We start from the raw sequence: 23,278 nt of genomic DNA on the forward strand, positions 1-23,278 counted from the left end.
GGGAGGGTTGACAGCGAATGAACCCTGCCAGTTCAAATGTATAGGAAGTCTTTTGCTAACAGTGGCAACCAATAAGTTACAATCAGTATGGCTCCAAGTGCTCCGTTTTCTGTTCATATTTTTACTTTTAAATTACTGTAACTGTTTATCATTCAGTTTAGTTATGCAGTACTGTAATCCAATGTAATCACCTAGGAATCTGATGAAATCTGATGCAACTAACTGATATTTTCACATTTACCTTTGTGTAACGAGACAATCGTCAATTAAAACGTAACCTTTCGTTTCAAAGAAAAAAAAAACACCCCAGCCAGTCATCATGAGTGGCGTGGAACTGGAACATCGTGGGACTACATGGTCCACGTTTCATGCCCAGCCAATCAGCGGCGGATTATACCTGACGTCATACAACCACGACGCGTGCGAATCAGCTTCGGCCAGCGTTCTAGGATGAACCAATCGGCACGTTCCAACGCGTAGCGGCTTAACCAATTGCTGGCCTCCACGATTGGGAAGCGCTGACGGTTTTATATAGGGGCAACACTCAATTCATTCTATCTCAAATCTACTGGACAAGAATACTTACTGAACAACTAGCAATCGGCGATCTCCGTAGACTGCGTTCCAAGTGAATTCTCAATCCAACGACTAAGGTACGTACGACGTTTTATGTTTGAATTTCGGAAACGTAAGGAATGTACATAACTGTAATTAAGAGTTATTAAAAGCAAAAATACGCGTGTATTGAAATGTTCTATAAAATGATCTGTTGCGTAGTCGTCTGGTGTACCTGCTAATTTAATCTATTCCAATACCTTCAAGTTTTACGTTGGCTTAATAACAAAAAAAAAAAAAGATCCTTTTTTAAAAGACGTCTGCTGGGCAAGCGATTTTTGGTTAGCTAGCTACTGGCCTAGAAAGACGGTTTTTTTCAGTCAGCCGGGCAAGCTAATTCTGTTGTCTAGCTACTGGCCTCGAAAAAGCTGTTGTAAATTGTCGAAATGAGTAATCATAATAGCAATATGTACGCTATGCACTACACATGATCGTTATGCAAGCTTTCAAAGCCAATTCTTTCCACTCGTTTTATCCTTTTAGCGCAGCTAGCTGTTGGCTTGAAGTTGGCATACGGGCCAACGTCGTTTAACAAAGGCAATCTTTTTTTCCCTCGCAGATTTATTCATTTTTTCCCAAGGAATCTTTAGTTAAAAGAGAGCCATGATGAAGTTCCTATGGCTGTTACTGGTGGTGGCTAGCACCGCCTACGGTGACGATGACGACAAGAGGGAGAATGTCGGCACTGTCATTGGTATCGACTTAGGCACCACCTACTCATGGTAAGATGTTGGGAAATTATGGGGAATGTATCATAAATCTTATTTTTAATACTAATTTTGCTACCTCCTACCCTCTCAGCGTTGGCGTCTTCAAGAATGGCCGCGTCGAGATCATCGCCAATGACCAAGGCAACCGCATCACCCCATCCTATGTGGCATTCACCAGCGAGGGCGAGCGTCTAATCGGTGATGCTGCAAAGAACCAGTTGACCTCCAACCCCGAAAACACTGTGTTTGACGCCAAGAGGTTGATTGGTCGCACATGGGCCGACTCATCCGTGCAACAAGACATCAAATACCTGCCCTTCCAGGTAATGTGATAATATATCTCATTTTATAACTGGCAGAAGCTAACCTATGGTCATTTACAGGTGAATGACAAGAAGAGCAAGCCCCACATTCAAGTTGATATTGGCGGTGGTCAGATGAAAACCTTTGCCCCCGAGGAGATATCTGCTATGGTGCTGACCAAGATGAAGGAGACAGCTGAGGCATACCTGGGCAAGAAGGTACCTAGAAGTGACACACTCATAAATTACAGCCTTTGGCTGTTTTAACTCTTGGCTGACATTGGTGGCACCAGACGTCCAATCCATTTGGACTGAGAGTGGGCGAATGAATGACAAGGCAATGACTTCAAGCGACAACGATATTAACGAAAACTCTTATTGTTTCAGGTCACTCATGCCGTGGTCACTGTTCCTGCCTACTTCAATGACGCCCAGCGCCAAGCCACTAAAGATGCCGGTACCATTGCTGGGCTTAATGTGATGAGAATCATTAATGAGCCGTAAGTGTTGATTCAACAAAAGATCTGCTTTCCCCTTTGGCTTTGCCGCTTGCCCTAAAATTTGGCATCTTTACAGAACCGCTGCCGCCATTGCCTATGGCTTGGACAAGAAGGATGGCGAGAAGAACATCCTAGTATTCGACCTGGGTGGTGGCACCTTCGACGTTTCTCTGCTGACCATTGATAACGGCGTGTTTGAGGTGGTGGCCACCAACGGCGACACTCACTTGGGAGGCGAGGACTTCGATCAACGTGTCATGGAGCACTTCATCAAGCTTTACAAGAAGAAGACAGGCAAGGACGTGCGCAAGGACAACCGTGCCGTGCAGAAGCTGCGTCGCGAAGTGGAGAAGGCCAAGCGGGCGCTGTCTGCCCAACACCAGGCCCGCATCGAGATCGAGTCCTTCTTTGAGGGCGAGGACTTCTCCGAAACATTGACCCGTGCCAAGTTTGAGGAGCTCAACATGGTAAGCTCCCTTAACCTTTATTGGCAACTATGAGCTGATGAGCTTATTGATTATTCTTCTGCGCTTTCAGGATCTGTTCCGTTCCACCATGAAACCCGTGCAAAAAGTGCTGGAGGACTCTGACCTGAAGAAGTCCGACATTGACGAGATCGTTTTGGTTGGCGGCTCGACACGTATCCCCAAAATCCAGCAGTTAGTGAAGGAGTTCTTCAATGGCAAGGAGCCCTCCAGAGGCATCAACCCTGACGAGGCCGTTGCTTACGGTGCCGCCGTACAAGCTGGCGTGCTCTCAGGAGAAGAGGACACCGGTGAGCATTTGTCACGCTGACGTAATCTCGTCAGTTGTGTGCCTTAAATTAATGCCATATCTGCTTTTCTTGTAGGTGATGTGGTTCTGCTGGATGTGTGCCCTCTTACTCTTGGTATTGAGACAGTGGGAGGAGTCATGACCAAGCTGATCCCCAGAAACACTGTGGTGCCCACTAAGAAGTCTCAGATCTTCTCCACGGCTTCTGACAACCAGCCTACTGTCACCATCAAGGTCTACGAAGGTGAGTCTCATCCTGCAAGCTGAGGGAGCTAGAAAATGCAGCCTGACCGTCCACAAATGTTACCATCCTAATTCAGATGGATTAGTCTACTAGTAATACTCGTATGAATTCAAATGCTGTTGTGGATGGCAGTGAAAGGGTTAAGTTGCTATTTTCAGTGTTCTGGCAGGCATTACTCACCGATGGTTGGCAGGGAGAGCCAATTGGCAGTATTGTCATATCCTAATCTCAATTATAATGTTTCAGGTGAGCGTCCTCTGACAAAGGACAACCACCTGCTGGGAACCTTTGACCTGACGGGCATCCCCCCTGCCCCACGCGGCGTGCCCCAGATTGAGGTCACCTTTGAAATTGACGTCAACGGTATCCTCCGTGTCACGGCCGAAGACAAAGGAACGGGTAACAAGAACAAGATCACCATCACTAACGACCAGAACCGCTTAACGCCCGAAGACATCGAGCGCATGGTTAACGATGCAGAGCGTTTCGCCGACGAGGACAAGAAGCTAAAGGAGCGCATCGACGCCCGCAACGAGCTGGAAAGCTATGCCTACTCCCTGAAGAACCAGATTGGGGACAAGGAGAAGCTTGGCGGTAAGCTGTCGGATGAAGACAAGGAGACCATCGAGAAGGCGGTGGAGGAGAAGATTGAGTGGATGGAGTCACACCAGGAAGCCGATTTGGAGGACTTCCAGGCCAAGAAGAAGGAGCTAGAAGAGGTAGTGCAACCAATCATCACAAAGCTCTACGGCAGCGCGGGCGGCCCGCCACCAGAGGGCGCTGAAGAGAAGGATGAGTTGTAGACTGCATGAAATTTGTAGTCACTCGCCCATCTTAAAAACAAAAAAAAACAAAAACGTTCATGTACATATTGAACTGGTGGGACTTTATTATAAGAGGGATCTCTGGCCACCCTACTCATTCTTCTGAAAGACATTGAAACGAGTTGCAGCTCGTTTAGGTATTTTCTTCGCTGTTGGGCGGAGATTTGTCAGCCTGGATTCTCAAGGCTTTCTGCTGCTGTTCTCATGCAGTCCTGATGGGGATCACGTAGTAATAGTAGAGTAGTTAAAGGGGGAGGGAGGGTTGGGAGGGCTCATGGACAGGCTGTCTGTTGACTCTTCAAGGCTCAAATTTATTTATTGAATTTGGTTGTTGTATTTCTGGAAAAGACCTTGAAATAAAAGTTTGATATAAAATAACGTGCTTTCACTAAATGACTTTTTGCTACACACAACATGCAGTGGTACAGGGCTGCCATTGAAGGTTCTAGATGTCCAATCAATTTCGACAAGTGGGTGAATTAACAATGTAAAAAATGGTATTTCAAGTGCTTGAAAGTATTCAAAACACGATAATACATCTCAATTGACAACCAAGCTTGCATATGGTACATCACCAATTAAGATTTTTCTGTCAAAATGAATTGGTTGTCCAGCGCTAAAAGATGAGCGTTAACAGCCAGTCCTTCAAGTTTAAATGAATTGGATGTCTTGTCAATGGCAGGCAATGAGTTAATCTTATGTTTAAACTCAAGGTTTTTTTTTTTCCCCCCCCCAACATTTAAAATATTTACATTTTCCCTTTTAATTCATATCACTGAAAAGTTCAATTTAATGTTTTAAGAATCAAAACTTTAAAAATGTTAATACTATTTCATTACCTTTTCAGTGTCATTGGGGGGCATAACGTGTATTAGCTTTTTTTTTTTAGTTTAACTAGGGCCAAACTCAAGGGCGTAGGTTTGGTCTCAACATTGGTAGGGATTATATGACAGCATAACCTGCGTGCACGCTTTTTTTTTTTTTTTACCTGTCCTGCTTAGCTGTTTGACATGGACAATGGAAGTCTAAGTGCCCGGATAGTCTGAACAATTTTAATGTTTCACACTGAGAGTCTGACATACTCCTTTTGTGATCATTCAACATACCTCATTTACTATGACAAAACAGCGAACAGGAAGGGGTTATGGGGGAACAGAAGAAAAGAAATACAACAGAAGAAACAAAACAAGAAATACATTGAACGCCTAACTACACTAACTACTACTATGTTGCTGCTATTGTCAGCTAAATGTATTTCCGGTTGACACCATGTGGGGGGCCTGTTGACCAGGGAAGGAGGTGGGGGAGTCTATAAGCTAAGTGATAGAAAGGGGTAGAGTGTACACAAATCATCTCTGTGATCTAATCGTGTGAATCCCTTGTGAGTGTAAGCCCGTTGGCGACCGACCCTGCGCCGCCCCGGCACCAGGACCCCCTGCCCGAGCGCGCCCAGCAACATTCAGCCGCATGGAAATTACGCAATCACAATTTTGCGCCGTGTAAATTGTCACCAATCTGGCATAACCCAGACTTTGGAGTCAATAACATTCCTATTTATTTTAGAACATGGGAAGATACAGGAATTAACCAGTTACAGCATTTGTTTAAAGATGATACATTCATGTCATATGAAAATATCCAAGATTTCCAAATCAAAGGGGTCAATTTCCTTCAATACAATAAAATCAGGGCAGCCATCAAAAGCAAACTCCCATCACTAATGGGTACGTTAGACCCGGCACCTTTCGTAAATAGAATAGTAAATATCCATCCTCAAAAAAAAAATACTTGCAAAAGTATATAAAGCTTTCTCATGTTGCAACTCTACTTGTCTACCAATCGAAAAATGGAGTAACGACCTTCCGGTAACATTAGATAATGAATATTGGTCCGACATCTGTAAAAATACATCTATAATGACAAAGAATAAGAACCTTCAATTTATACAGTTAAAAATACTGCACAGATGGCATATTACTCAATCTAAAATGCACAAAATGGGGTTCTCCTAATCGGATAAATGTACAAGCTGCAACGAAAATACTTCAGATACATACTTCCATGCTCTTTGGCAATGTAAACCATTACAAGATTTCTGGTCACAGGTAACCAAGAAACTTTCTTTCCTCCTTTGCTGGGCTGCGCCGCCCCACCCCCCCAGGGCCCGCCCTCCCTTCCCGGGCTGGCTGTGTGGGGGCCGTGGCCCTGTGTTGGCGCCCGCGTGGCGTCTCCGCTCGTCTGTGTGGCTGCTGCGTGCCCGGCGGGGCCCGCATACGGCTGCGTGCACACTTTTTACTGGGGACGGGACATTAATAAAACCAAATAGATTGGGTGACGAATATGAACCTAGGCAATCGAAAGCCATTTCAAATATCAATGCAAAAACTGTATTGAATTATACTTTCATGTGTACTGGTTCAGGTGACACACCGATTCTTTGTTTTCAAAACCAATTTAAGAAACATTTTTGAAAATTTCCAGAATAAATGTCTGGATTTTATTAACAAATTTAAAATGCAATATTTGAACATAACAGGTGATATTAACATACACAATAAATACAAACTTGTTTATAATCTCTTAACTATCCAGGAATGCAAAAAATATGCATTTGTCTTAAGACCAATCAAAATTTGTCAAAATAAATATAACAAAAAACTTCTTGGGGCATAAAAAATAAAAATGGAGCCTTCCTTCCGGTAAAACACTACTGCTTTTGTCCACAAGCACAGCCAAACTTAAAAAAAAAAACTTTTTACCTCGATTATGACTAATACAAGTCATCAGCCAGTCGCACATGCGTTTGAGGGGAAAAAATGGACCGTCACATTCAGCGAGTGAAAAGGGGTAAATGTAAGTCTAAACATCATGAAAATAATGCACTTAATAATGGTATGGTCAATTCTATCCTTACAAAATATATGGTAAGACAATCTAAATGACCTATATAACTGAACTCCTTATATAATGCAAATAAGGTTGCTCATAAGTTGGTGGGGACAATTGAAGCATCCTGAAAAGTTGGTAGTGTTATGTCCCTACTGTCCAGATGTAAACCTACGCCCTTGGTCAAACTTAATTCACACCTTTTCAATGGCACTGAACGCACCAACCGAATACCAATTATGTTAAACCTGTACAAATAAATAATAAAGTCTGAAATCTTTTATTGTTAGTAAGACATTGAAATAAATGCTGGGTAGAAAATAATTAGGTTTCACTTTTTATATCATGTGACCACAGTTACAAAACAGTCCTTATATAGGACACCCTGCGTGTCCATCCCACCAAATACAAAAGCCAAGTAAACAGTCTGTTCAGGAGCTGTAGTCTGAGTGTCTGATTGTGCTCCAGCTTTATTTTCTACTTCCTCCACCTTCCACGGTAGCAAACACATGCAATGGTCCAGACGGCTCTGTGGCAAATCACCCTCAAATTTCATTTGGGTCCATGAATTTTTCTCTGGATAAATGCAATGATCTGTCATTAAAATTTGACGTGCTTGAATAGTGCATAAGGAGAACTTACCTGTGTTGAACATGTACATGGAATTGCTAGCTCCGTTGGCAGTCAGCCCACCAAGGATGTAAATGTTTTTGCCGAGGGCCATTGCCGAGTGGGCAGCCACACCAGGTGGAACATCTCCTATGGGCTGCACCAATTGCCATGCCATATTACCTTCAAAAAGTATACATTGATGACACTGGGAGCAAGCCGAGCAATTGGTAGTTCATTTTGAATTTGTGAAATAAGTTTAAAACTTTCCCTGACATTGTGCTCTATGAGTAGTGGTGCCTAACATATAGGAAAAAGTCAATATGATTGTGCTGTTGTCTCGTTATTAAATTTTTTAACTACTGAAACTAAAAAAAAATAATACTTGATACCCTTTCTTGATATAAAATACATAGTTCAACCCAAAATTATTATTTTTAATTAACTATCAGTCGTCATTATTTTTTACCACAAAAACAAACAAACAAACAAACAAACAAAAAAACCTTTGGTGAAGGGACCTGAAATGTACCGGAAGAGATCCAAGAATGCCCAAAATAATCAGAAAGTGACCCAAAATCAACGGGAAATGAACGTTCGTGGTTACGCTGCCAGCTCTCTCACATCAAATGGATTGGATTTCTACCGCTGTAAATGGCAGGCAAATAGTTAAAAAATCAGAAAGAGCCCCCAACCCCCCCCCCCCCCCCCCAAAAAGCTCAATTATTGCACAGTTTTTGCAAGAAAATAAAGACAAGTGGTAGGAATAAAATACAATTTCACTGAGTTCACCAAAATATACTTGACAGCCTTACTTAGTTCAATAGTGTACATATCATCCAAGAAATCATCGTTCGCCATGCCACCATGAATGTAGATCTTCGAGCCGACTGCCACTATAACATGTCCATGTCTGACTGGCGGTGTTGGACCTTGTGTTTCCGGCTGTGTCCACGTGGAAGAAACTGCGAAGACCACAATAATACTGATATATCAATAGTGCTGTGAGCTATGGGGGAAAAAAGAATCTATAATGATATATGCAATTTGTATCACAATATCGATGCCACGAAATAATACATTTTTAAATATCTAGTGAAAAACTACAACAATTTAGACATCTTTACTTCATTCACTTTATTTTTGAAGTGACATTAAACAGATCTGCCACCAACGTCAAATGAATCAAGTAGTGCTGCCACTTAAAACTATCCAGTGTAAACAAAAGCAGCATAATAATAATTAATTAATATTGATATGGGAAAGAATTGCCTTTTCTGTGTTCTGTGTGGAATATATGCCTGGCAATTTTCAATTGTCATGCCTGTATTACTCATGTATTGTTGGCAAAGGTAACGAATTTACTAACTATTGTGTGGAGATAGGGGAAACTCATGACACCTAAAACTGATTGTGGTCTATAGCAGTGTTTTTCAACCTTTTCTGAGTCACGGCATATTTTTACATTGAAAAAAATCTCGAAGCACACCACAAACCAAAAATGTTCCAAAATTACTTTCTGTACAGTATATTTATTTATAAAATAATTTCTCAATATTTATACTTACTCAGTGTGAAACAAGAGCCTGTATAGATGAACACAAAGCCGATATCCTGGCAGGAATCTTTGTCAACAGCTCTCAGTCTCTGTTTTTATTTTTTATAGCAGTTAGGCTTGAAAAGCTCAGAATTATCAGACAGGGGGACTTTGGAAATGTCTTTCACCGCATCAGGGCCAAGCATCTCGCTGACAATGGCTTTGCAGGCGGGTAGTATTAAGGTCTCTGCAACGGTGTGGGACTTTTTGGATTCAGCAACAAGTTCAGCAACACGGTAACTGGCTTTCAGGGCTTTCTCATTTACCTTCATAGCTTTTCTCAAAAAAAGTTGCCCGTTTCTCTGTGTTTTCACAAAGGCGAACAAAATAGTCCATCAACTTGTTTTGAAGCAACGTGTGTTTCATTTGGAGATGACTTTTTGGGCAGCTGCTCGTGTCGTGTTCAAGAATTGCTCAGATTTCTAGCCATCAGGCACCTTGCTGTTGTTGACAATGTGTTGGAATAAAACACAGGGGGGGATTGACTGTTATCACTTATGGATAAAAGGCAAAGGACACTTCGTGAATATTGACTCTTGACGAGACTCATCAAATGATGTTCAGTAGACGTGCTGGGGTCCACATTGTCATGGACAGCAAGGTGGCTGTTATTTAATGCGGCAAGAGCAATACCTCGCTCATCTGCACACGACCGCAACTTTCTACCTACTCCTTCCTTCCTACTGCAACTCTGCCCCACGACGTTTAAAAAAAAAAAAAAAAAAGCGATCCTGGATAATTTCTCGCGGCACACCTGACGATCTCGCACGGCACACTAGCGGTTGAAAAACACTGTTCTATAGCATATGGAATCCAAAATGGAGCAAATCAGCCAAATTGAGTGCCATCTCCTAGCCAAAATGTGAATTGTAGAAACAGGTCTATATATGGGGAATAATGACAATAAACATGTAAAATGTCGATAGAAAGTTTTGTTTTTTTATCATTTTGGCAATATGTATCATCATATAATACAGCACTACATATACTGTACAACATTTTTGTGGTTGACATTTTTGTTGAAATGACCAAATACTACACTCACCAGTATCAAAGATATGAAGTTTTTGGTCCTGTATCGGTGATGCTCCTGCTTCCCCACCACAAAATACATATAGTAAGGCCCCTGCACAGGCTGAGTTGGTGTGATATGTCCTCGGACTTGGGGGCTCGCCCATTACTGTGACCTCCTCCCATTGGGCCTTGCTTTCTGTAGAGGATAACAGTAGGTAGATTTTTTTCTTATGGCATAAGACTTAAGCGACTAAGGACGAAATTATTTTTTAAATTTAACCTGCTACTTTTATTTTCTGGATGCAGTTATGGTTTCTACTTTGCTCAGCACCCCCAAACACCCACAAACTCTGTGGTGGGCTCCTAGGAACAAACATGCAGTGCTCATACCGAGCCTTCAAGCCCTCCCAAGGTAACGTGTGCCACTGAAGATCTTCTGGAAGAGTCAGAGAAGAAAAAATTGAATTGGATGAATGGATGGGATTCACAATTTTTAACCGTGTGTTTTTCACCTTTTTGTGTTTCTGTAACCACACCCATCTTTATGGCATTAGTATGCGAGTAGCTACCATTTGGATTTGCTCCACCAACTAGGAGGACCTTTCCATTGCCTCCATCCCCTGGCCAGAATGTACAGGTGTGTCCAACGCTAACATCCGGGGACCTCCCACTTGGTACCAACGAATACCTAAGACGGCAGCAGTACATCAGGGAGAAATAAAACATGGTTGGCCATATATAACTCATTGACGGTGATAGACGTCTAATGCATCTGAAGTGGGAGGGTGCCAAGGGTGTAGGTTTGCATACGGACGGTAGGGACATAACACTACCAACTTTTCAGGATCCTCAAATTGTCCCTACCAACTTTTAAGGTACCCTTATTTGCATTATATAATGACTTCAGTTATACTGGTAATTTAGATTGTCTCCCCATATGTTGTAAGGATATAATTGATCCTACCATTATTAATTGAATTAGTTTCATTTTGTTCAGACTTGACTTACATTTACCGCTTTTCACTGCTGAGTGTGCCAGTCCATTTTTTCCCCTCAAATGCACGTTTGATGGGCTGATGACACACACACACACCCACCCACACGCATACACACACTCACAGCCCCAGCCCCATGCTGCCTCCTCCACCCCGAAGAGGAGGGATATTAGAAGGTTTTTTTTTTTTTAACCAGCTGCAGCCACTGTATTTAATGTAAAAAGACGTCAATGTTGTGGAGGTAGGGAACACACCACTAATTTTGCTACTGAAAGTCCGACCTGTATCAGAGTTAGCATAACATTAAACTGTGTGAATTTGCTAACCTGCAAAACTTGAGTAGGAAGCTGCTTAGAAATAGTGTCGTCCTATATGTATTTTCAACTGTTAAGTAACGTTAATTAAACTGTGAGAAATTTACTGTTCCGAGGTTTATCCCTTTCTCCCCAATTTTCAGTTTTATTTTATTTATGTGAGATTTCTTTTTTGTTGTTGAGTTTGGCTGTGCTTGTGGACAAAAGCAGTAGTGTCTTACATGAAGGAAGGTTGAATTTTTATGTATTTCTGTTTATCCCTGACTAAGAGGTTTTTTGTGTTATTTCTATTGTATATTTTTATTATTATATGTATGATATTAATTTCTCAACAATGTTGAGTGGTATTAAGACAAATGTTTATGTTTTTGCATTCCTGGATCGTTAAGAGATTATTAACAAGTTTGTATTTATTGTGTATTTTAATATAATTTGAGTTATGTTCAAATATTGAAATATAAATGTGATAATTAAATCCAGACATTTATTCTGAAAGTGTTTCTTCAGTAGTTTTGAAAACAAAGGATTGAATGGAACAGTGTAACACCTGTACCAATACATACGATTCTGTATATGAATCTGTATAACTCAATAATGCAGCTGTATTTTGCATTGTTTATTTAGCCAATCAATTCATTAGGTTTATATTCGTGAGAAATGTAGCCCTGACCCCCATTCACCCAATCTGTTTGGTCCTATTAATGTCCCTTTCCACAGCAATAAGTGTACATGCAGGTTATGCTGTTATATCGTCCCTACCAATGATGAGACAAAACGTACGCCCTTGGAGGGTGCAAAAGGATTGGGCGTCTCATACTGATAATTGGTGGGAGAGTACATCTTGGACAGAGGAAGATTAAAATTATAACTATAGACGCCGAATCTATTTGAAGTGGGAAGGCTTTAACCCTTCCAGTTCAAATGGATTGGAAATCTACTAGAAATTCAGTTAAATTCAGATCAGGAGAATTACTGGAGATCTATCAAGATTTATTTGCTTACCACATTCCTTTTTTTGGCTTCTTTCCAGATTTAAGCACCGGGAGAAGCCCCATGGCTCCGAAATTGTGGGATTTAACTAAAAAAACAAAAACTATGTCTGATAGTTATGTCATTTTTCTCGCAGAAATATGACACTTAAAGGCGTAAATTAAGCCTATCATTTACTTATGCATCTCGTTGCCATTAGCTAGCTCGCTAGCTACTTGGATTTGAATCAGAGATTGCAAATTTGTTGAAGACGCTGTTAACCAATCGTATCGCTTCTCTTAGGACCTGCACAAATCGGCATGATTATTAGGCAAAATATGTTACACGAGGACAAAGCTAGTGTTTTCAATTATATTTTATTGTCACACAACGCACATTCTGATGAGTGAGTCATTTTTCCCACTCAGATCCTGAGTTTTGCCTACATTTATTGTTCCGGGACCGCCCATCGAATCTCTTCTGTAGAAGATTTCTGACACTTCCTCCTTGTTCTAAAATGACTTCCGCTTCAAGAGTTTTGTGGTGCGTTCAAATTCAGAAGCAGGAAATCTAAATTTTATCCGAAAAACACGAAATAAACCCGACTATTATTCGGAAGCGACGTAAACCATTTAATGGTGGCTATGCGCGTCAAATGTAAGTGAAAGACGTCGTGGCACTTTTTGAAAGCGTTCTTGTAACCAAGATCTGTTTTAAACAACAACAAAACTTTCACCTTTAGCCAATTCCTATTTGACGTCAGTCTTTTTTGCTAGTCGTTTGACGCAAAATTACATCGCTTTCTTTCGAATTAAACGGTGAGAATGTTAAATTTGTGGAGTTCTTTCATTAATGAGCCTTTTAACGATACACATTTTCGTTTTATTTTACGAATATAAATGATATGCTTCATACTTTCATGATTAGACTTGGAACACTAATGTTGGTTTTGCACATTGAACTTGCATTTCTTTATTTGTTCCATAGGGGGTAGCATTGTCTTGTCAGCATTCAGTGATCCAATGAGGACCATTATTTCCACTTTCCATGATTGAATTCCCCATTTAAGGAACATTTGTTTTCTGTTCACCCTTGACCCTGATTTATTTGCAAGATCAGCACGTGTGCTGCTTACAGACACTATGTGTGTATTTTCGTGCGCACTGTGAGTAAACGATAGGCAGGAAGGTCATGAAAGTGATCCAAACCTGTTTCCTTCTAAGGAAGCAAAGGATAATTCTCCTTTTGTTTGCCCTTCATTGTAATTGACAAAGGACCCAAATGACCCAGGGAAAAGGAAGATGATTTATATTTAAAAAATCCAGAGGAAAGGACTAGACTAGACGGATGGGATTTTTTTTTGTCAACAAAAATGGCATCATTAGGTAGTTTTGAATTGGAAGGCGTGGGTGGATTAGCAACATGAATATAAATACGCAAGTTCATCCGTGGGTTACTCGTACACTGTCGCCGGGCGGCATGTCAAAACAATACATGGCTGCTTTGTTTGTTGAGTCACTTTTGAAGCTGGAGGTGTGTTAAATCTTGGATTAATGTAGATTACAGCCTTCCAACCTAATCACAGTTTAAACTCTGCTATTCAGACACAAACATAAGCATCAACGACTCAATTTGCACATTAATAACATGTTTTCCTCTTTTAATGTTTGATGTTTTCACTGGCTTTTGTTTGTATCCAATGGTGTTCCACAAGGTCAGGGTCCTCGAGGGTGCATGGGAGTTCGCCCAACCAGTCTACATGTGTTTTGTGGATCTGGGGAAGGCCGTGTGCCATTTGACCGTGTGCCTCGGGGAGTCCTTTGGGGGGTACTCCGGGAGTACGGGGTACCGAGCCCCTTGGTAAGGGCTGTTTGGTCCCTGTACGATCAGTGTCAGAGTTTGGTCCGCATTGCTGGCAGTAAGTAAGGTCGAATTCGTTCCCAGTGAGGGTTGGACTCCGCCAAGGCTGCCCTTTGTCACCAATTCTGTTCATAATTTTTATGGACAAAATTTCTAGGCGCAGCCGAAGCGTTCAGGGGGTCTGATTTGGTGACCTCAGCATTGCATCTCTGCTTTTTGCAGATGATGTGGTGCTGTTGGCTTCATAAAGCCATGACCTCCAACTCTCACTGGAGCTGTTCGGAGCTGAGTGTAAAGCGGTTGGGATGAAGATCAGCACCTCCAAATCCGAGACCATGGTCCTCAGTCGGAAAAGGGTGGAGTGCCGTCTGCAGTAATGCGGACTCTGCACCGGTCCGTAGTGGTGAAGCGGGAGCTGTGCCGAAAGGCAAAGCTCTCGATTTACCAGTCGGTCCACGTTACTACCCTCACCTCTGGTCACGAGCTGTGGGTCGTGACCGAAAGAACAAGATCCCGGATACAATTGGCCGAAATGAGTTTCCTCCGCAGGGTGTCCGGGCTCTCCCTTAGAGATAGGGTGAGAAGCTCGGTCATCCGGGAGGGACTCGGCGTCGAGCTGCTACTCCTCCGCGTTGGGAGGAGCCAGCTGAGGTGACTCGGGCATCTGGTTCAGATGCCTCCTGGATGCCTCCCCGGAGAGGTGTGCACGTCCCACCGGCGGGAGGCCCCGGAGACGATCCTGGACACGCTGGAAAGACTATGTCTCTCAACTGGACTGGGAACGCCTTGGGATCCCGCCGGAGGAGTTGGTTGAAGTGGCTGGGGAGAGGGAAGTCTGGGCTTCTCTGTTAAAGCTGCTGCCCCCGCGACCTGACCCCGGAGCAAGCGGAAGATGATGATGGATAGATGGATGCATGGTGTTCCACAAGAGATACACACATGTATCAATTTCTCTAGCAATTTTACGATTCCAATATTTTAAAACCATAAGTACTTTGGCTCTAAAATTCATGGTACAAATGCCCGCTTGCAATGCTGAGGGACTTTTACTAGCCTCAATTTCAGATAATATCCATGATAAAGGGTGATGACAATAATTTGCAATTACATATTTAGGCAAATGTATATTCAGTGCTGACATCACCACAGGTACAACTGACTTCTCGCTTCAGCATACACATGCATTCTCTTCACTGTTTCTCTGCCATCGACGATAGACGTCCACTTAATAGTTAGCAAATTGGCTCCCCCTGCCGATCATATATGAGCAATACATGCAAGACAATTGAAAATAGCCTCAAATAATCCACAAAGAGAACAGAATTCATTCATATAGCAATATTAATAAATGCATTATTAATGATGTTATGCTTACTTAATATCCAGAGAGTAATTTAAAATCCAAAACTTTTCACAAGTACTGTATTAGTAGTTAATTAGATATCTTAACATTTGAGGAATAAAAAAAAGAATGTATTTGACTGTTTTCCTTCTATTTCCACTGGATGATTTTTGGTTGCAGCACTACTTATCAAGTCAGTTTAATGTCAAATAAAAAATAAATCTGTGTGGGAAAAGTAGTCATAATTGTTGTAGAATTTGTCACAAAACATTTCAAAATATTCCATATTGTGGCATATTGATATCGTGATATAAAATGGCTAATATCATGATTTTTTTCTTTATTGTGTAACTCTAGCTCTGGGTGTATCCCACCACTTGCCCAAAATCAGCTGGGCTAGACTCCAGCTCACCCGCAATCTTAACTGAAAATGTGCATGATGAAAAATTGAATCCTTGCCCAAATGACTTTGGTTCTCACAGAAAAAGTGGATGGAGACCACTCCACTTCTTTCTGCGGAAAAAGCCATTTTTTTGTTTTCACAAAGGCTGTCAACGTCCCTTCAGCCTGGGCTTATTAGATGCCGGTGGGGTGCTTTGCTTTCAAATGTAAATGTGACAAATAAGCTGCAAAGCTAAATTAAAGCCAAGGTAGGGAAAGAGGGGGAAAGACACACCTCTTCCTCTTTTTTGATGTAAATCGCTCATCCCATTTCCGATTGCGTCTTTGTGCGGAACCACGGGGTGCTTCAACGACATGACCTTCTTGCCCTTTAAGTTACAAACACAGGTCATTCCAAGTCTTTAAATTGCCATTAATACGTTGGGAGCCATTGACGGCGCTAGACGTCCAATCCATTTTAACTCCGAGGGGAAGACTGGCTGTGAACGCTCATCTATCAGTGCCACGTTTGATCATTCGCCCCTTCCACTTGAAATGGATTGGATGTCTACCACCGTGAACGGCAGCTAATGAGTTTTTTAAAAAATCTGTTAAAATGAGATTAATCTTTGTCGACTGCTGAAGCAAAAAATAGTCACTGACCTATTGTCGTCTACCAATGTCTTTGCCACTTAGCCATTTTACTTGGCAGTTTACGCACAGTACGCGAACGGTCTTTGAGTCAGCTTCACAGCAGCTTTTTGTGTGGAGAGTGTTCAAATGTACTGTTTCAGACGTTTGAAACGGTGTTCCCACTTTGTTCTTCTGCGTCTCCACATGCCAAACTCAGTGTGGGAACGACAAACATCCCCCATACCCACCGTTTGAGCGGGGCCCAAAGTGGCGGCGACGTTATCAGCGCGTGCCCGAGTTCTTCGGAGCAGGATAAATTTAGACAAGCGGCACAAAGCCAATGTTAGCGCCAGGCTGTGTCGACATGGTCAACAAGGCTTCAGAGGGTTGTGAACAGCACTGAAGAAGGAGGGCAAGACATTTGACTGACCGGAAAGACATGAGACAAGACAGATGATTGGCATTCAAACACGGTCACACATGCAACATTGATTTTAGGCTTGAGGTCCTCATACTCTCTCCATTCGTAGGTCAGCTGAAGCTGTCGCTCATCCTTGAGTCGGAAGTTCTTGTTGTTAGCGTTGAGTTCTGGAGAAAAAAAAATGAACATGTCCCAAAATGTTGGGTCACAATACAAATTGGGAATAAAAAAAAAAAATTATTTCTTCTTATGATACTTAAGTGGTACTCTTTTGATCCTATATGTGTGTTGGTGTATAAAGAAGCCCTAAATGGGAGACATATGTTCACACGACGAAGATAATGTTGAATAATCATTCCTTAAAAAGCGATGTGTTTTCACAATAAGCTTTTACGTAGCCTTCATACTGTCTGAATTTTAGAAGAAAGGTTCAATGCGTCCAGTTTCATTCATCCAAGAACAACAACAAAAAAAAATCATCTTTGTTTTGTTGTCTTTGGCTCCCAAATGAATGGTCAACCCCTCTTTTGATCAAATGCAGCAGCACCGAGGCTGGTGAAGTGTTTCAAGGAAAAGGACAAGATCTTTTTATTTTTTTATCACGATCGTCCACATGTAATTGAAAAGGATTGAAAGCAAAGCAAAACCTTGCATTCATGAAAAGAACCCTTTCATCCAGACCACAACACAGCTGCCGGATTTATCGATGTCTGCTTTTTACCTGTTTCAGTGCCATAGATGATAGACGTCCAATCATGTGGTGTCCAATCATCTCTGAATATACATGAGTTAGCTAATCCTTCCACTTCAAACGGATTGGACGTCTAGTCAAGATGCATGCTCCTACCAATCAGTTTGTTACAAGTGGACATCCAATCCGCTGCCAACCATCCCACTTTAAATGGAATGGACGTCTATCACCACCAATGGCAGCCAGTTAGTGTTTGTTCTATTGGTGTATTTAATTTCTAAAAAACAGGGTAATTTAAACAGAATATGCCAAAACTATGGCGGCATATTAAAAAAAAATAAAATAAAAGGGAAAAAAACCCAATAACTAGCTGGATACAAGTATTGTGTATAACTTTGTTTTTATTTCATGCTTTACAAATGCTCAATGTGACCACTACCAGCGGCACGGACAACATCAAGCCGATATGACTTTTAATTTGTTAAAATAGATTACTTGTTAAAAAGACGGATTAAACTATTAATTAACTAATTTATTTTATTTGATTAAATAAATTCATTAATTGAATAATAATTCAGTCAGTTTCAATGATTTTAAAATGAATAAATGTATGATGATTTTGGTACATTCCTTTTGAATCGCCCTGTACTGTGTATACTTATACAGTGAGTGTTTCAATTGCCTTTCATAATCAATATGCTTTAAAAAAAAAAGTATATTGGATTCAGACTAAATAAACACAAAAGGGCATCAGCCTTTGAAAATCTTATATCTGTCGAACTGTAGTAAAGAGTCTAAAGAGTAATTATTTGCTAATACTTGTTATTAGTGGTTTTGACTTTTAAAACTACTGTATATTGTGTTGCCTGTATTCTGTGTGGATTATGAGTTGCTATTTTTATATATCTTGTGCATCCATTACTCACCTATGGTTGGTGTGTGGTGGTTGATTGGTGTTACTACTAGAGGTGGGAATCTTGGGGTACCTAACAATTTGATTACGATTCACAGGCTCCGATTCGATTATAAATCGATTGTTGATATAGCCCCCCCCCCCCCCCCCCATGTTTTGTACATTACTACCAAAATTGTTCAAAAATCCTCTCAGGCTAAACCAAACTAATTTTCAGTATCAAGTTAATAGTTAAAAACAGTAAATAAAATATTCAAGTCCCCATTCTGTATCAGCTGCTTTAGACTACATTCAATGAATTTAATATTGTGAATCAACCGTTGAAGTTAAAATTGCTCCAGTTATTCCATAATCATCATTCATCATTTCATCACTTAAAGATAGATTCAAGTCAAGATTTTGCCGATTTAGGAGTATTTTCGATAAAAAGTTAATTAGGTTCGCTACAACAGAGCCTTCTAGAGAAGTCTACTGCTTAAGATGGCGGCTGTTTACTAACGCCGGCAAGTCTTGTCATTTCGCATGAAGTTCTCTATACATGTTCGAACACTGCCGTCGTCTGTCATTTCGCATCTAGTTGTACATACAGTATATGTGATATCTACCTTAGCCGTATGTGGCTGTATGTTTTTAGCAACCATCAACTGGGCGTTGTTTGTGGCAGCTGTCGGCCGCAGTCAGATATTATTTTTTTTTATCTAGTGGCATGAGTTGAACATGTTATTTACTCTTGGTCCGTTCCTCGTTGCGTCCCGAAGACCACGCTGACTGTTTTAGTTCCGCCTACCTGGTATAATTTAATAATCGGAATTTGGATGTTTGTGAATTGTTCTCGAATCTTCCACCGGTGAATTGCGAATCATCTAAGAATCGGAAATTTTGCACGCCTCTAGTTACTACTACTACTACGGCCTCAAATAATATCTTACAAAACCAGCTTTAGACATCGGTAATCGATTTTTTTTTTTTTTTTTAAATCGCTATCGGCTTCGGCCTTTGAAAATCCCGTATCGGTCGACATTTTTCTAAAAAAAAAAAAAAAAAAATATATATATATATATATATATATATATATATATATATATATTGTCTATTGTGTCCTCATCAAAGTTTTAGTTTGGTTTTCCATTTCTGAGCCTTTACACATTTTTTCAACCAAATACAAATTTATATCGTAGAATAGCATTAATCCTTCCATGACTCTCTGTGCATACTGTACCATCCTCCCTTCTCCCCCCTCTGCTGTGTCCCACTGCCTGCAGAAATCTGTCCACTCGGTTAAGATGCTCTTAAAGAGGAGATTATTGTCACTGTCCATGGCATGGCATTATTCAATACAAAAAGATGGGGCTTGCACTTGTTTGCATGTGTGTTTTTATATTCAGCGTGCGTGTATGCGTGCGTCTGTCCTGTGACGTACTCTTTTGTGTCCTTGTTTTTGCATGAGTGTGTCTACATCATTCACGTTACAAATCAGACAACCGCTGCTTTGGCCCATCATAGCTTTATGTAATACACACACACACACCATCTGGCTCAGAAGTGCAAAAGGCTGGTAGGGAGGGGGTTGTTGTGGGGGTCATCAGCTGCTGGAATAAGCTAAAGGATAGTGAATGGTGACTATGCGTGGGCCCTGAAGGAACACAGGCTAAATTCTATTTCTGTGTGTTTCGGTACATGTTTAATGCTTTTAAATGTTATCACTTGACATTGACATGTGTGTTGTCAACATTCTAGGAAGCCAGAAAATGGCACTACCTGTTTGGAGAGGAAGTTGATGTGAGGAGGCATTTTGAAGTGCATGTGCAACACAATTCTCATGGCACCGGTAAGAATCTTTCACATTAGTTAATGAATTCATTTTTTAAAAATTGTGGGTGATTTAAAAAAATGATGATTTTTTTTTTTCATGTTAATTTTTGCCAAAAAGTGAATTATTATTCCTAGAAAAAGAGTCTGTGAAGTTATTTCGTTGTTTTTCGGGGCTGAAAGCACAAATAGGCGGAGAGAAAAAGATATTTAAGACTGATGATTTGCATTTTACTTTTTACTTTTGCTCAACAGTTTTTTTTAAAATTTACCACCTTATCGGGCAAGTGACTATTTATGGTAAATAAAAGAAAACTAGGGGTGCACGATATCCATTTTTTTGACACTGATACCGATATCGATAACTTCCTGCTCCTCAAGGCCGATACCGATACGATAACCGATAATATATATATAATCAGTGGTGCACATGATTTTTTTGCCCAGGTTCTCAGAAGAGGACCTGGAGATGTGACTTGGTCCTCATTGAGCTTGAGAGCCGACCCGCCTGATGCGATAAATTTATGACAAGCTTTACTTAGAGCCAATCAACTTTAAATAATTATATTAACAATTAAGGCTTGATTAACATCAACTGGCACAACAAAATTGCCATTACTTTGAAGTGAAATGTAAAGAAATAAGAAGCACCAATTCAAAATAAAGGGCATTATGCGGCTCCCACAATAACTCCAAGCCTTTTTAAAAGTGGGATATCCTCCTCATAAGACCTCATTGAACGTGCATGTTTAGCTTTGTAAAATGCGAGCAAAAACACATTTGTCAGTGCATGTCGCTGTTCATTACCTTTATTCCGCCACTTGTCCATAGGGCGAGTGGGGTCCTGTTTGACATCGATAGTTTGCTTAATTGCCACATGCTCTCTGTTTTTTTCGTGCTTTTCAAAGTTTGGATGGCTGAAATTCTTTGATCCTACATAAAATGCGCTGCTCTTATCGGCGACATTGGGATTCTCACGGCACATTTTGTACCGCATTTCCGTGCGAGCATCATTTGCTTCTAGCCATGGTACCTCCTGTAGCCACTTTTCAGCAAAAGTCCTTTTTTTTCGGTAGCTCCGGTGACGTCTCTGTCGTCTGTCTGTCTTTTGACGGGGGTGGGGGAACACGGAAGTAATTTAGTGATGGCCAAATGAAGCCTCATGAACCAATGAAGCTTTGCAGCCAATTGGTTTGCACATGTAGCAAAGCTTCATGGTGCTTCATTTACCCTATGGCGCCATCAAGTGGTGTAGAAGCCCAAGAGGTCAACATTGTTAAGTATGTGAACAAAATACAACAAGTGCTAAGGGTAATTTGTCATTCATTTTTATTTGGAAATAATAGCTTTCCCACAGTGGCTGGCTTTAAACAGTTTCTTTTTTTTTTTGGAAAATATTTCACCAGCTTTAGAAAATATTCTTTCACAAGGCACAGATGAAGCTGGGGTGCAGAGAAATGTGAGTGCCAGTTTATATAAATTTGGGTAGGTATTCTTTTGTGCCTCCCAGTACACTAATGGATTGTTCATTCTGTTGATGTTTGGTTCAGATAGGTACACACACACACTCACATTTATATTAAAGTAGTTTTTCTCCCTTACCTTATTGAAAGCAATCAAATCAAAATGTTCCCATACAGGGGAGGATCGCTCTTTTCGCGCAGGTTCCATCGCAAGCAAAGGACAAGGCTCGAAAAAAGATTGCACTGGTTGCACTGTTGCGCACAGATGTAACAAGTACAGGAGCCCGAAATCCACAAAATGTGAGATAACAGGCGATCGCCATTGCGTTTTGCAACCAATTTATACCGTAGTCTGTCCTGTTTTTGCAATGTGCGCCAAACGTTGGATCACTTCCGAAGCACTCACGAGATTCAGCCGGCCGCCGGCCGCCGGCAAGGCTTCCCACATCATCATTTCCGGGTTTTGCCGAAATGAAGCGCGCCTCGCTACAAGCTTCGTGGAAACCCCCCTCCCATTACTCGACACAAGCTTTGGAACCTCGGCTCATTTCGTCCCATCACTAATTAATTAATTAGTTAATTAATTACTCAGTGTGGCCTGCCTCTTCAAAATTTTGAGAAGTTATTTTCTCGTGTCCGCCGCAAATACAGTGGTCAGCCATCGGTACGCAAAAGCGTATGGAAGCCGTTGAGGGCCAGCGCATTTGTCTACGTCCAGTACGCATGCGCCCATGCGGACCACTTATGTGCACCCCTGTATATAATTATATTTACCTGAGTTTTTGAACACCTGTAGGTCAAAAATACTAGTGGTTGATTCAGCATAGATTTGCCTTTGACCAAACCACAATTTTTATGATGACATGAACATTATTATAATAAATAAAACAAAGACAAGAACAGTTTTGACTTAAAAAAAGTGCCCGTATTAATTTTTTTGAATAAATATAATTTGAGTCAATCAGTCAATATCATTGACGATGTGTTGCCCTGAACAATGAGCACTGAACAATGAGCACTGATCTAAAACAAACATAGACCCAACATGTATTGTGCTTTGTCAGCAGATAAAAACATTTGGTGCCACAGGAGAGGAGACTTGTCGTCTTGGTCCATGAAACAATTTTCTTAACCTGGCAATTATAGAACAGCATGTCTATCAATAACCAAAATGCCTCTCAAGAACTTGTAAACATAACACTGTAAAATGCAAACATTTGCTAATTGCCATAGTAAGGTTTGTAACTCATTGAAGGAAAAATACAGCCTCTAGAACACTAACAAAATTTTGCATACTGGAAAAACAGGAGTGGAAACAAACGCTCACATCCCAATCCGACACCGCGCCCAAAATATTATTAATAGGCCCGATAATATATGATGTTATTCGAGTTATTGGGATGACGTCATAA

The 23,278-nt window shown here is 41.0% G+C and overlaps 2 protein-coding genes across 3 annotated transcripts; one reads left to right on the forward strand and one right to left on the reverse strand.

The window, feature by feature from the left end:
- The first annotated feature begins 487 nt into the window (after positions 1–487).
- hspa5 (heat shock protein 5) lies at positions 488–4,241 on the forward strand. Its single transcript, XM_057818499.1, has 9 exons — positions 488–653; positions 1,175–1,337; positions 1,417–1,648; positions 1,709–1,846; positions 2,015–2,127; positions 2,204–2,594; positions 2,665–2,902; positions 2,978–3,145; positions 3,392–4,241. Exons 2-9 carry the CDS (start codon positions 1,219–1,221, stop codon positions 3,946–3,948), a joined length of 1,956 nt encoding a protein of 651 aa, XP_057674482.1. The 5' UTR covers positions 488–653; positions 1,175–1,218; the 3' UTR covers positions 3,949–4,241.
- Positions 4,242–6,543: 2,302 nt separating this feature from the next.
- rabepk (Rab9 effector protein with kelch motifs) lies at positions 6,544–12,600 on the reverse strand. Of its 2 annotated transcripts, none has more exons than XM_057819380.1 (7): positions 12,387–12,600; positions 10,588–10,763; positions 10,356–10,508; positions 10,107–10,271; positions 8,280–8,429; positions 7,498–7,647; positions 6,544–7,431 (listed from the first exon to the last, which is right to left on the reverse strand). In XM_057819380.1, the coding sequence occupies exons 1-7, from the start codon at positions 12,437–12,439 to the stop codon at positions 7,199–7,201; spliced, it is 1,080 nt and encodes a 359-aa protein (XP_057675363.1). In that variant the 5' UTR covers positions 12,440–12,600; the 3' UTR covers positions 6,544–7,198. The 2 variants fall into 2 exon arrangements, with proteins under 2 accessions (XP_057675363.1, XP_057675362.1); XM_057819379.1 differs by having other exon boundaries at positions 6,545–7,431; positions 10,356–10,511.
- Between the last annotated feature and the right edge of the window lie 10,678 nt (positions 12,601–23,278).

This window comes from Corythoichthys intestinalis, chromosome 17 (genome assembly GCF_030265065.1).
Source record: "Corythoichthys intestinalis isolate RoL2023-P3 chromosome 17, ASM3026506v1, whole genome shotgun sequence".
Classification (NCBI taxonomy): domain Eukaryota; kingdom Metazoa; phylum Chordata; class Actinopteri; order Syngnathiformes; family Syngnathidae; genus Corythoichthys; species Corythoichthys intestinalis.

Bases quoted from the DNA above. Each gene is read 5' to 3' on its own strand.
- hspa5 (XM_057818499.1), top strand. From the start codon at position 1,219: ATGATGAAGTTCCTATGGCTGTTACTGGTGGTGGCTAGCACCGCCTAC. The intron at 1,338-1,416 runs GTAAGATGTTGG...CTACCCTCTCAG, and splicing joins TTAGGCACCACCTACTCATG to CGTTGGCGTCTTCAAGAATG. The intron at 1,649-1,708 runs GTAATGTGATAA...GGTCATTTACAG, and splicing joins TCAAATACCTGCCCTTCCAG to GTGAATGACAAGAAGAGCAA.
- rabepk (XM_057819379.1), bottom strand. From the start codon at position 12,439: ATGGGGCTTCTCCCGGTGCTTAAATCTGGAAAGAAGCCAAAAAAAGGA. The intron at 10,764-12,386 runs GTAAGCAAATAA...CTGCCGTCTTAG, and splicing joins AAGCCAAAAAAAGGAATGTG to GTATTCGTTGGTACCAAGTG. The intron at 7,648-8,279 runs GTAAGGCTGTCA...TACTTTTTGAAG, and splicing joins TATGTACACTATTGAACTAA to GTAATATGGCATGGCAATTG.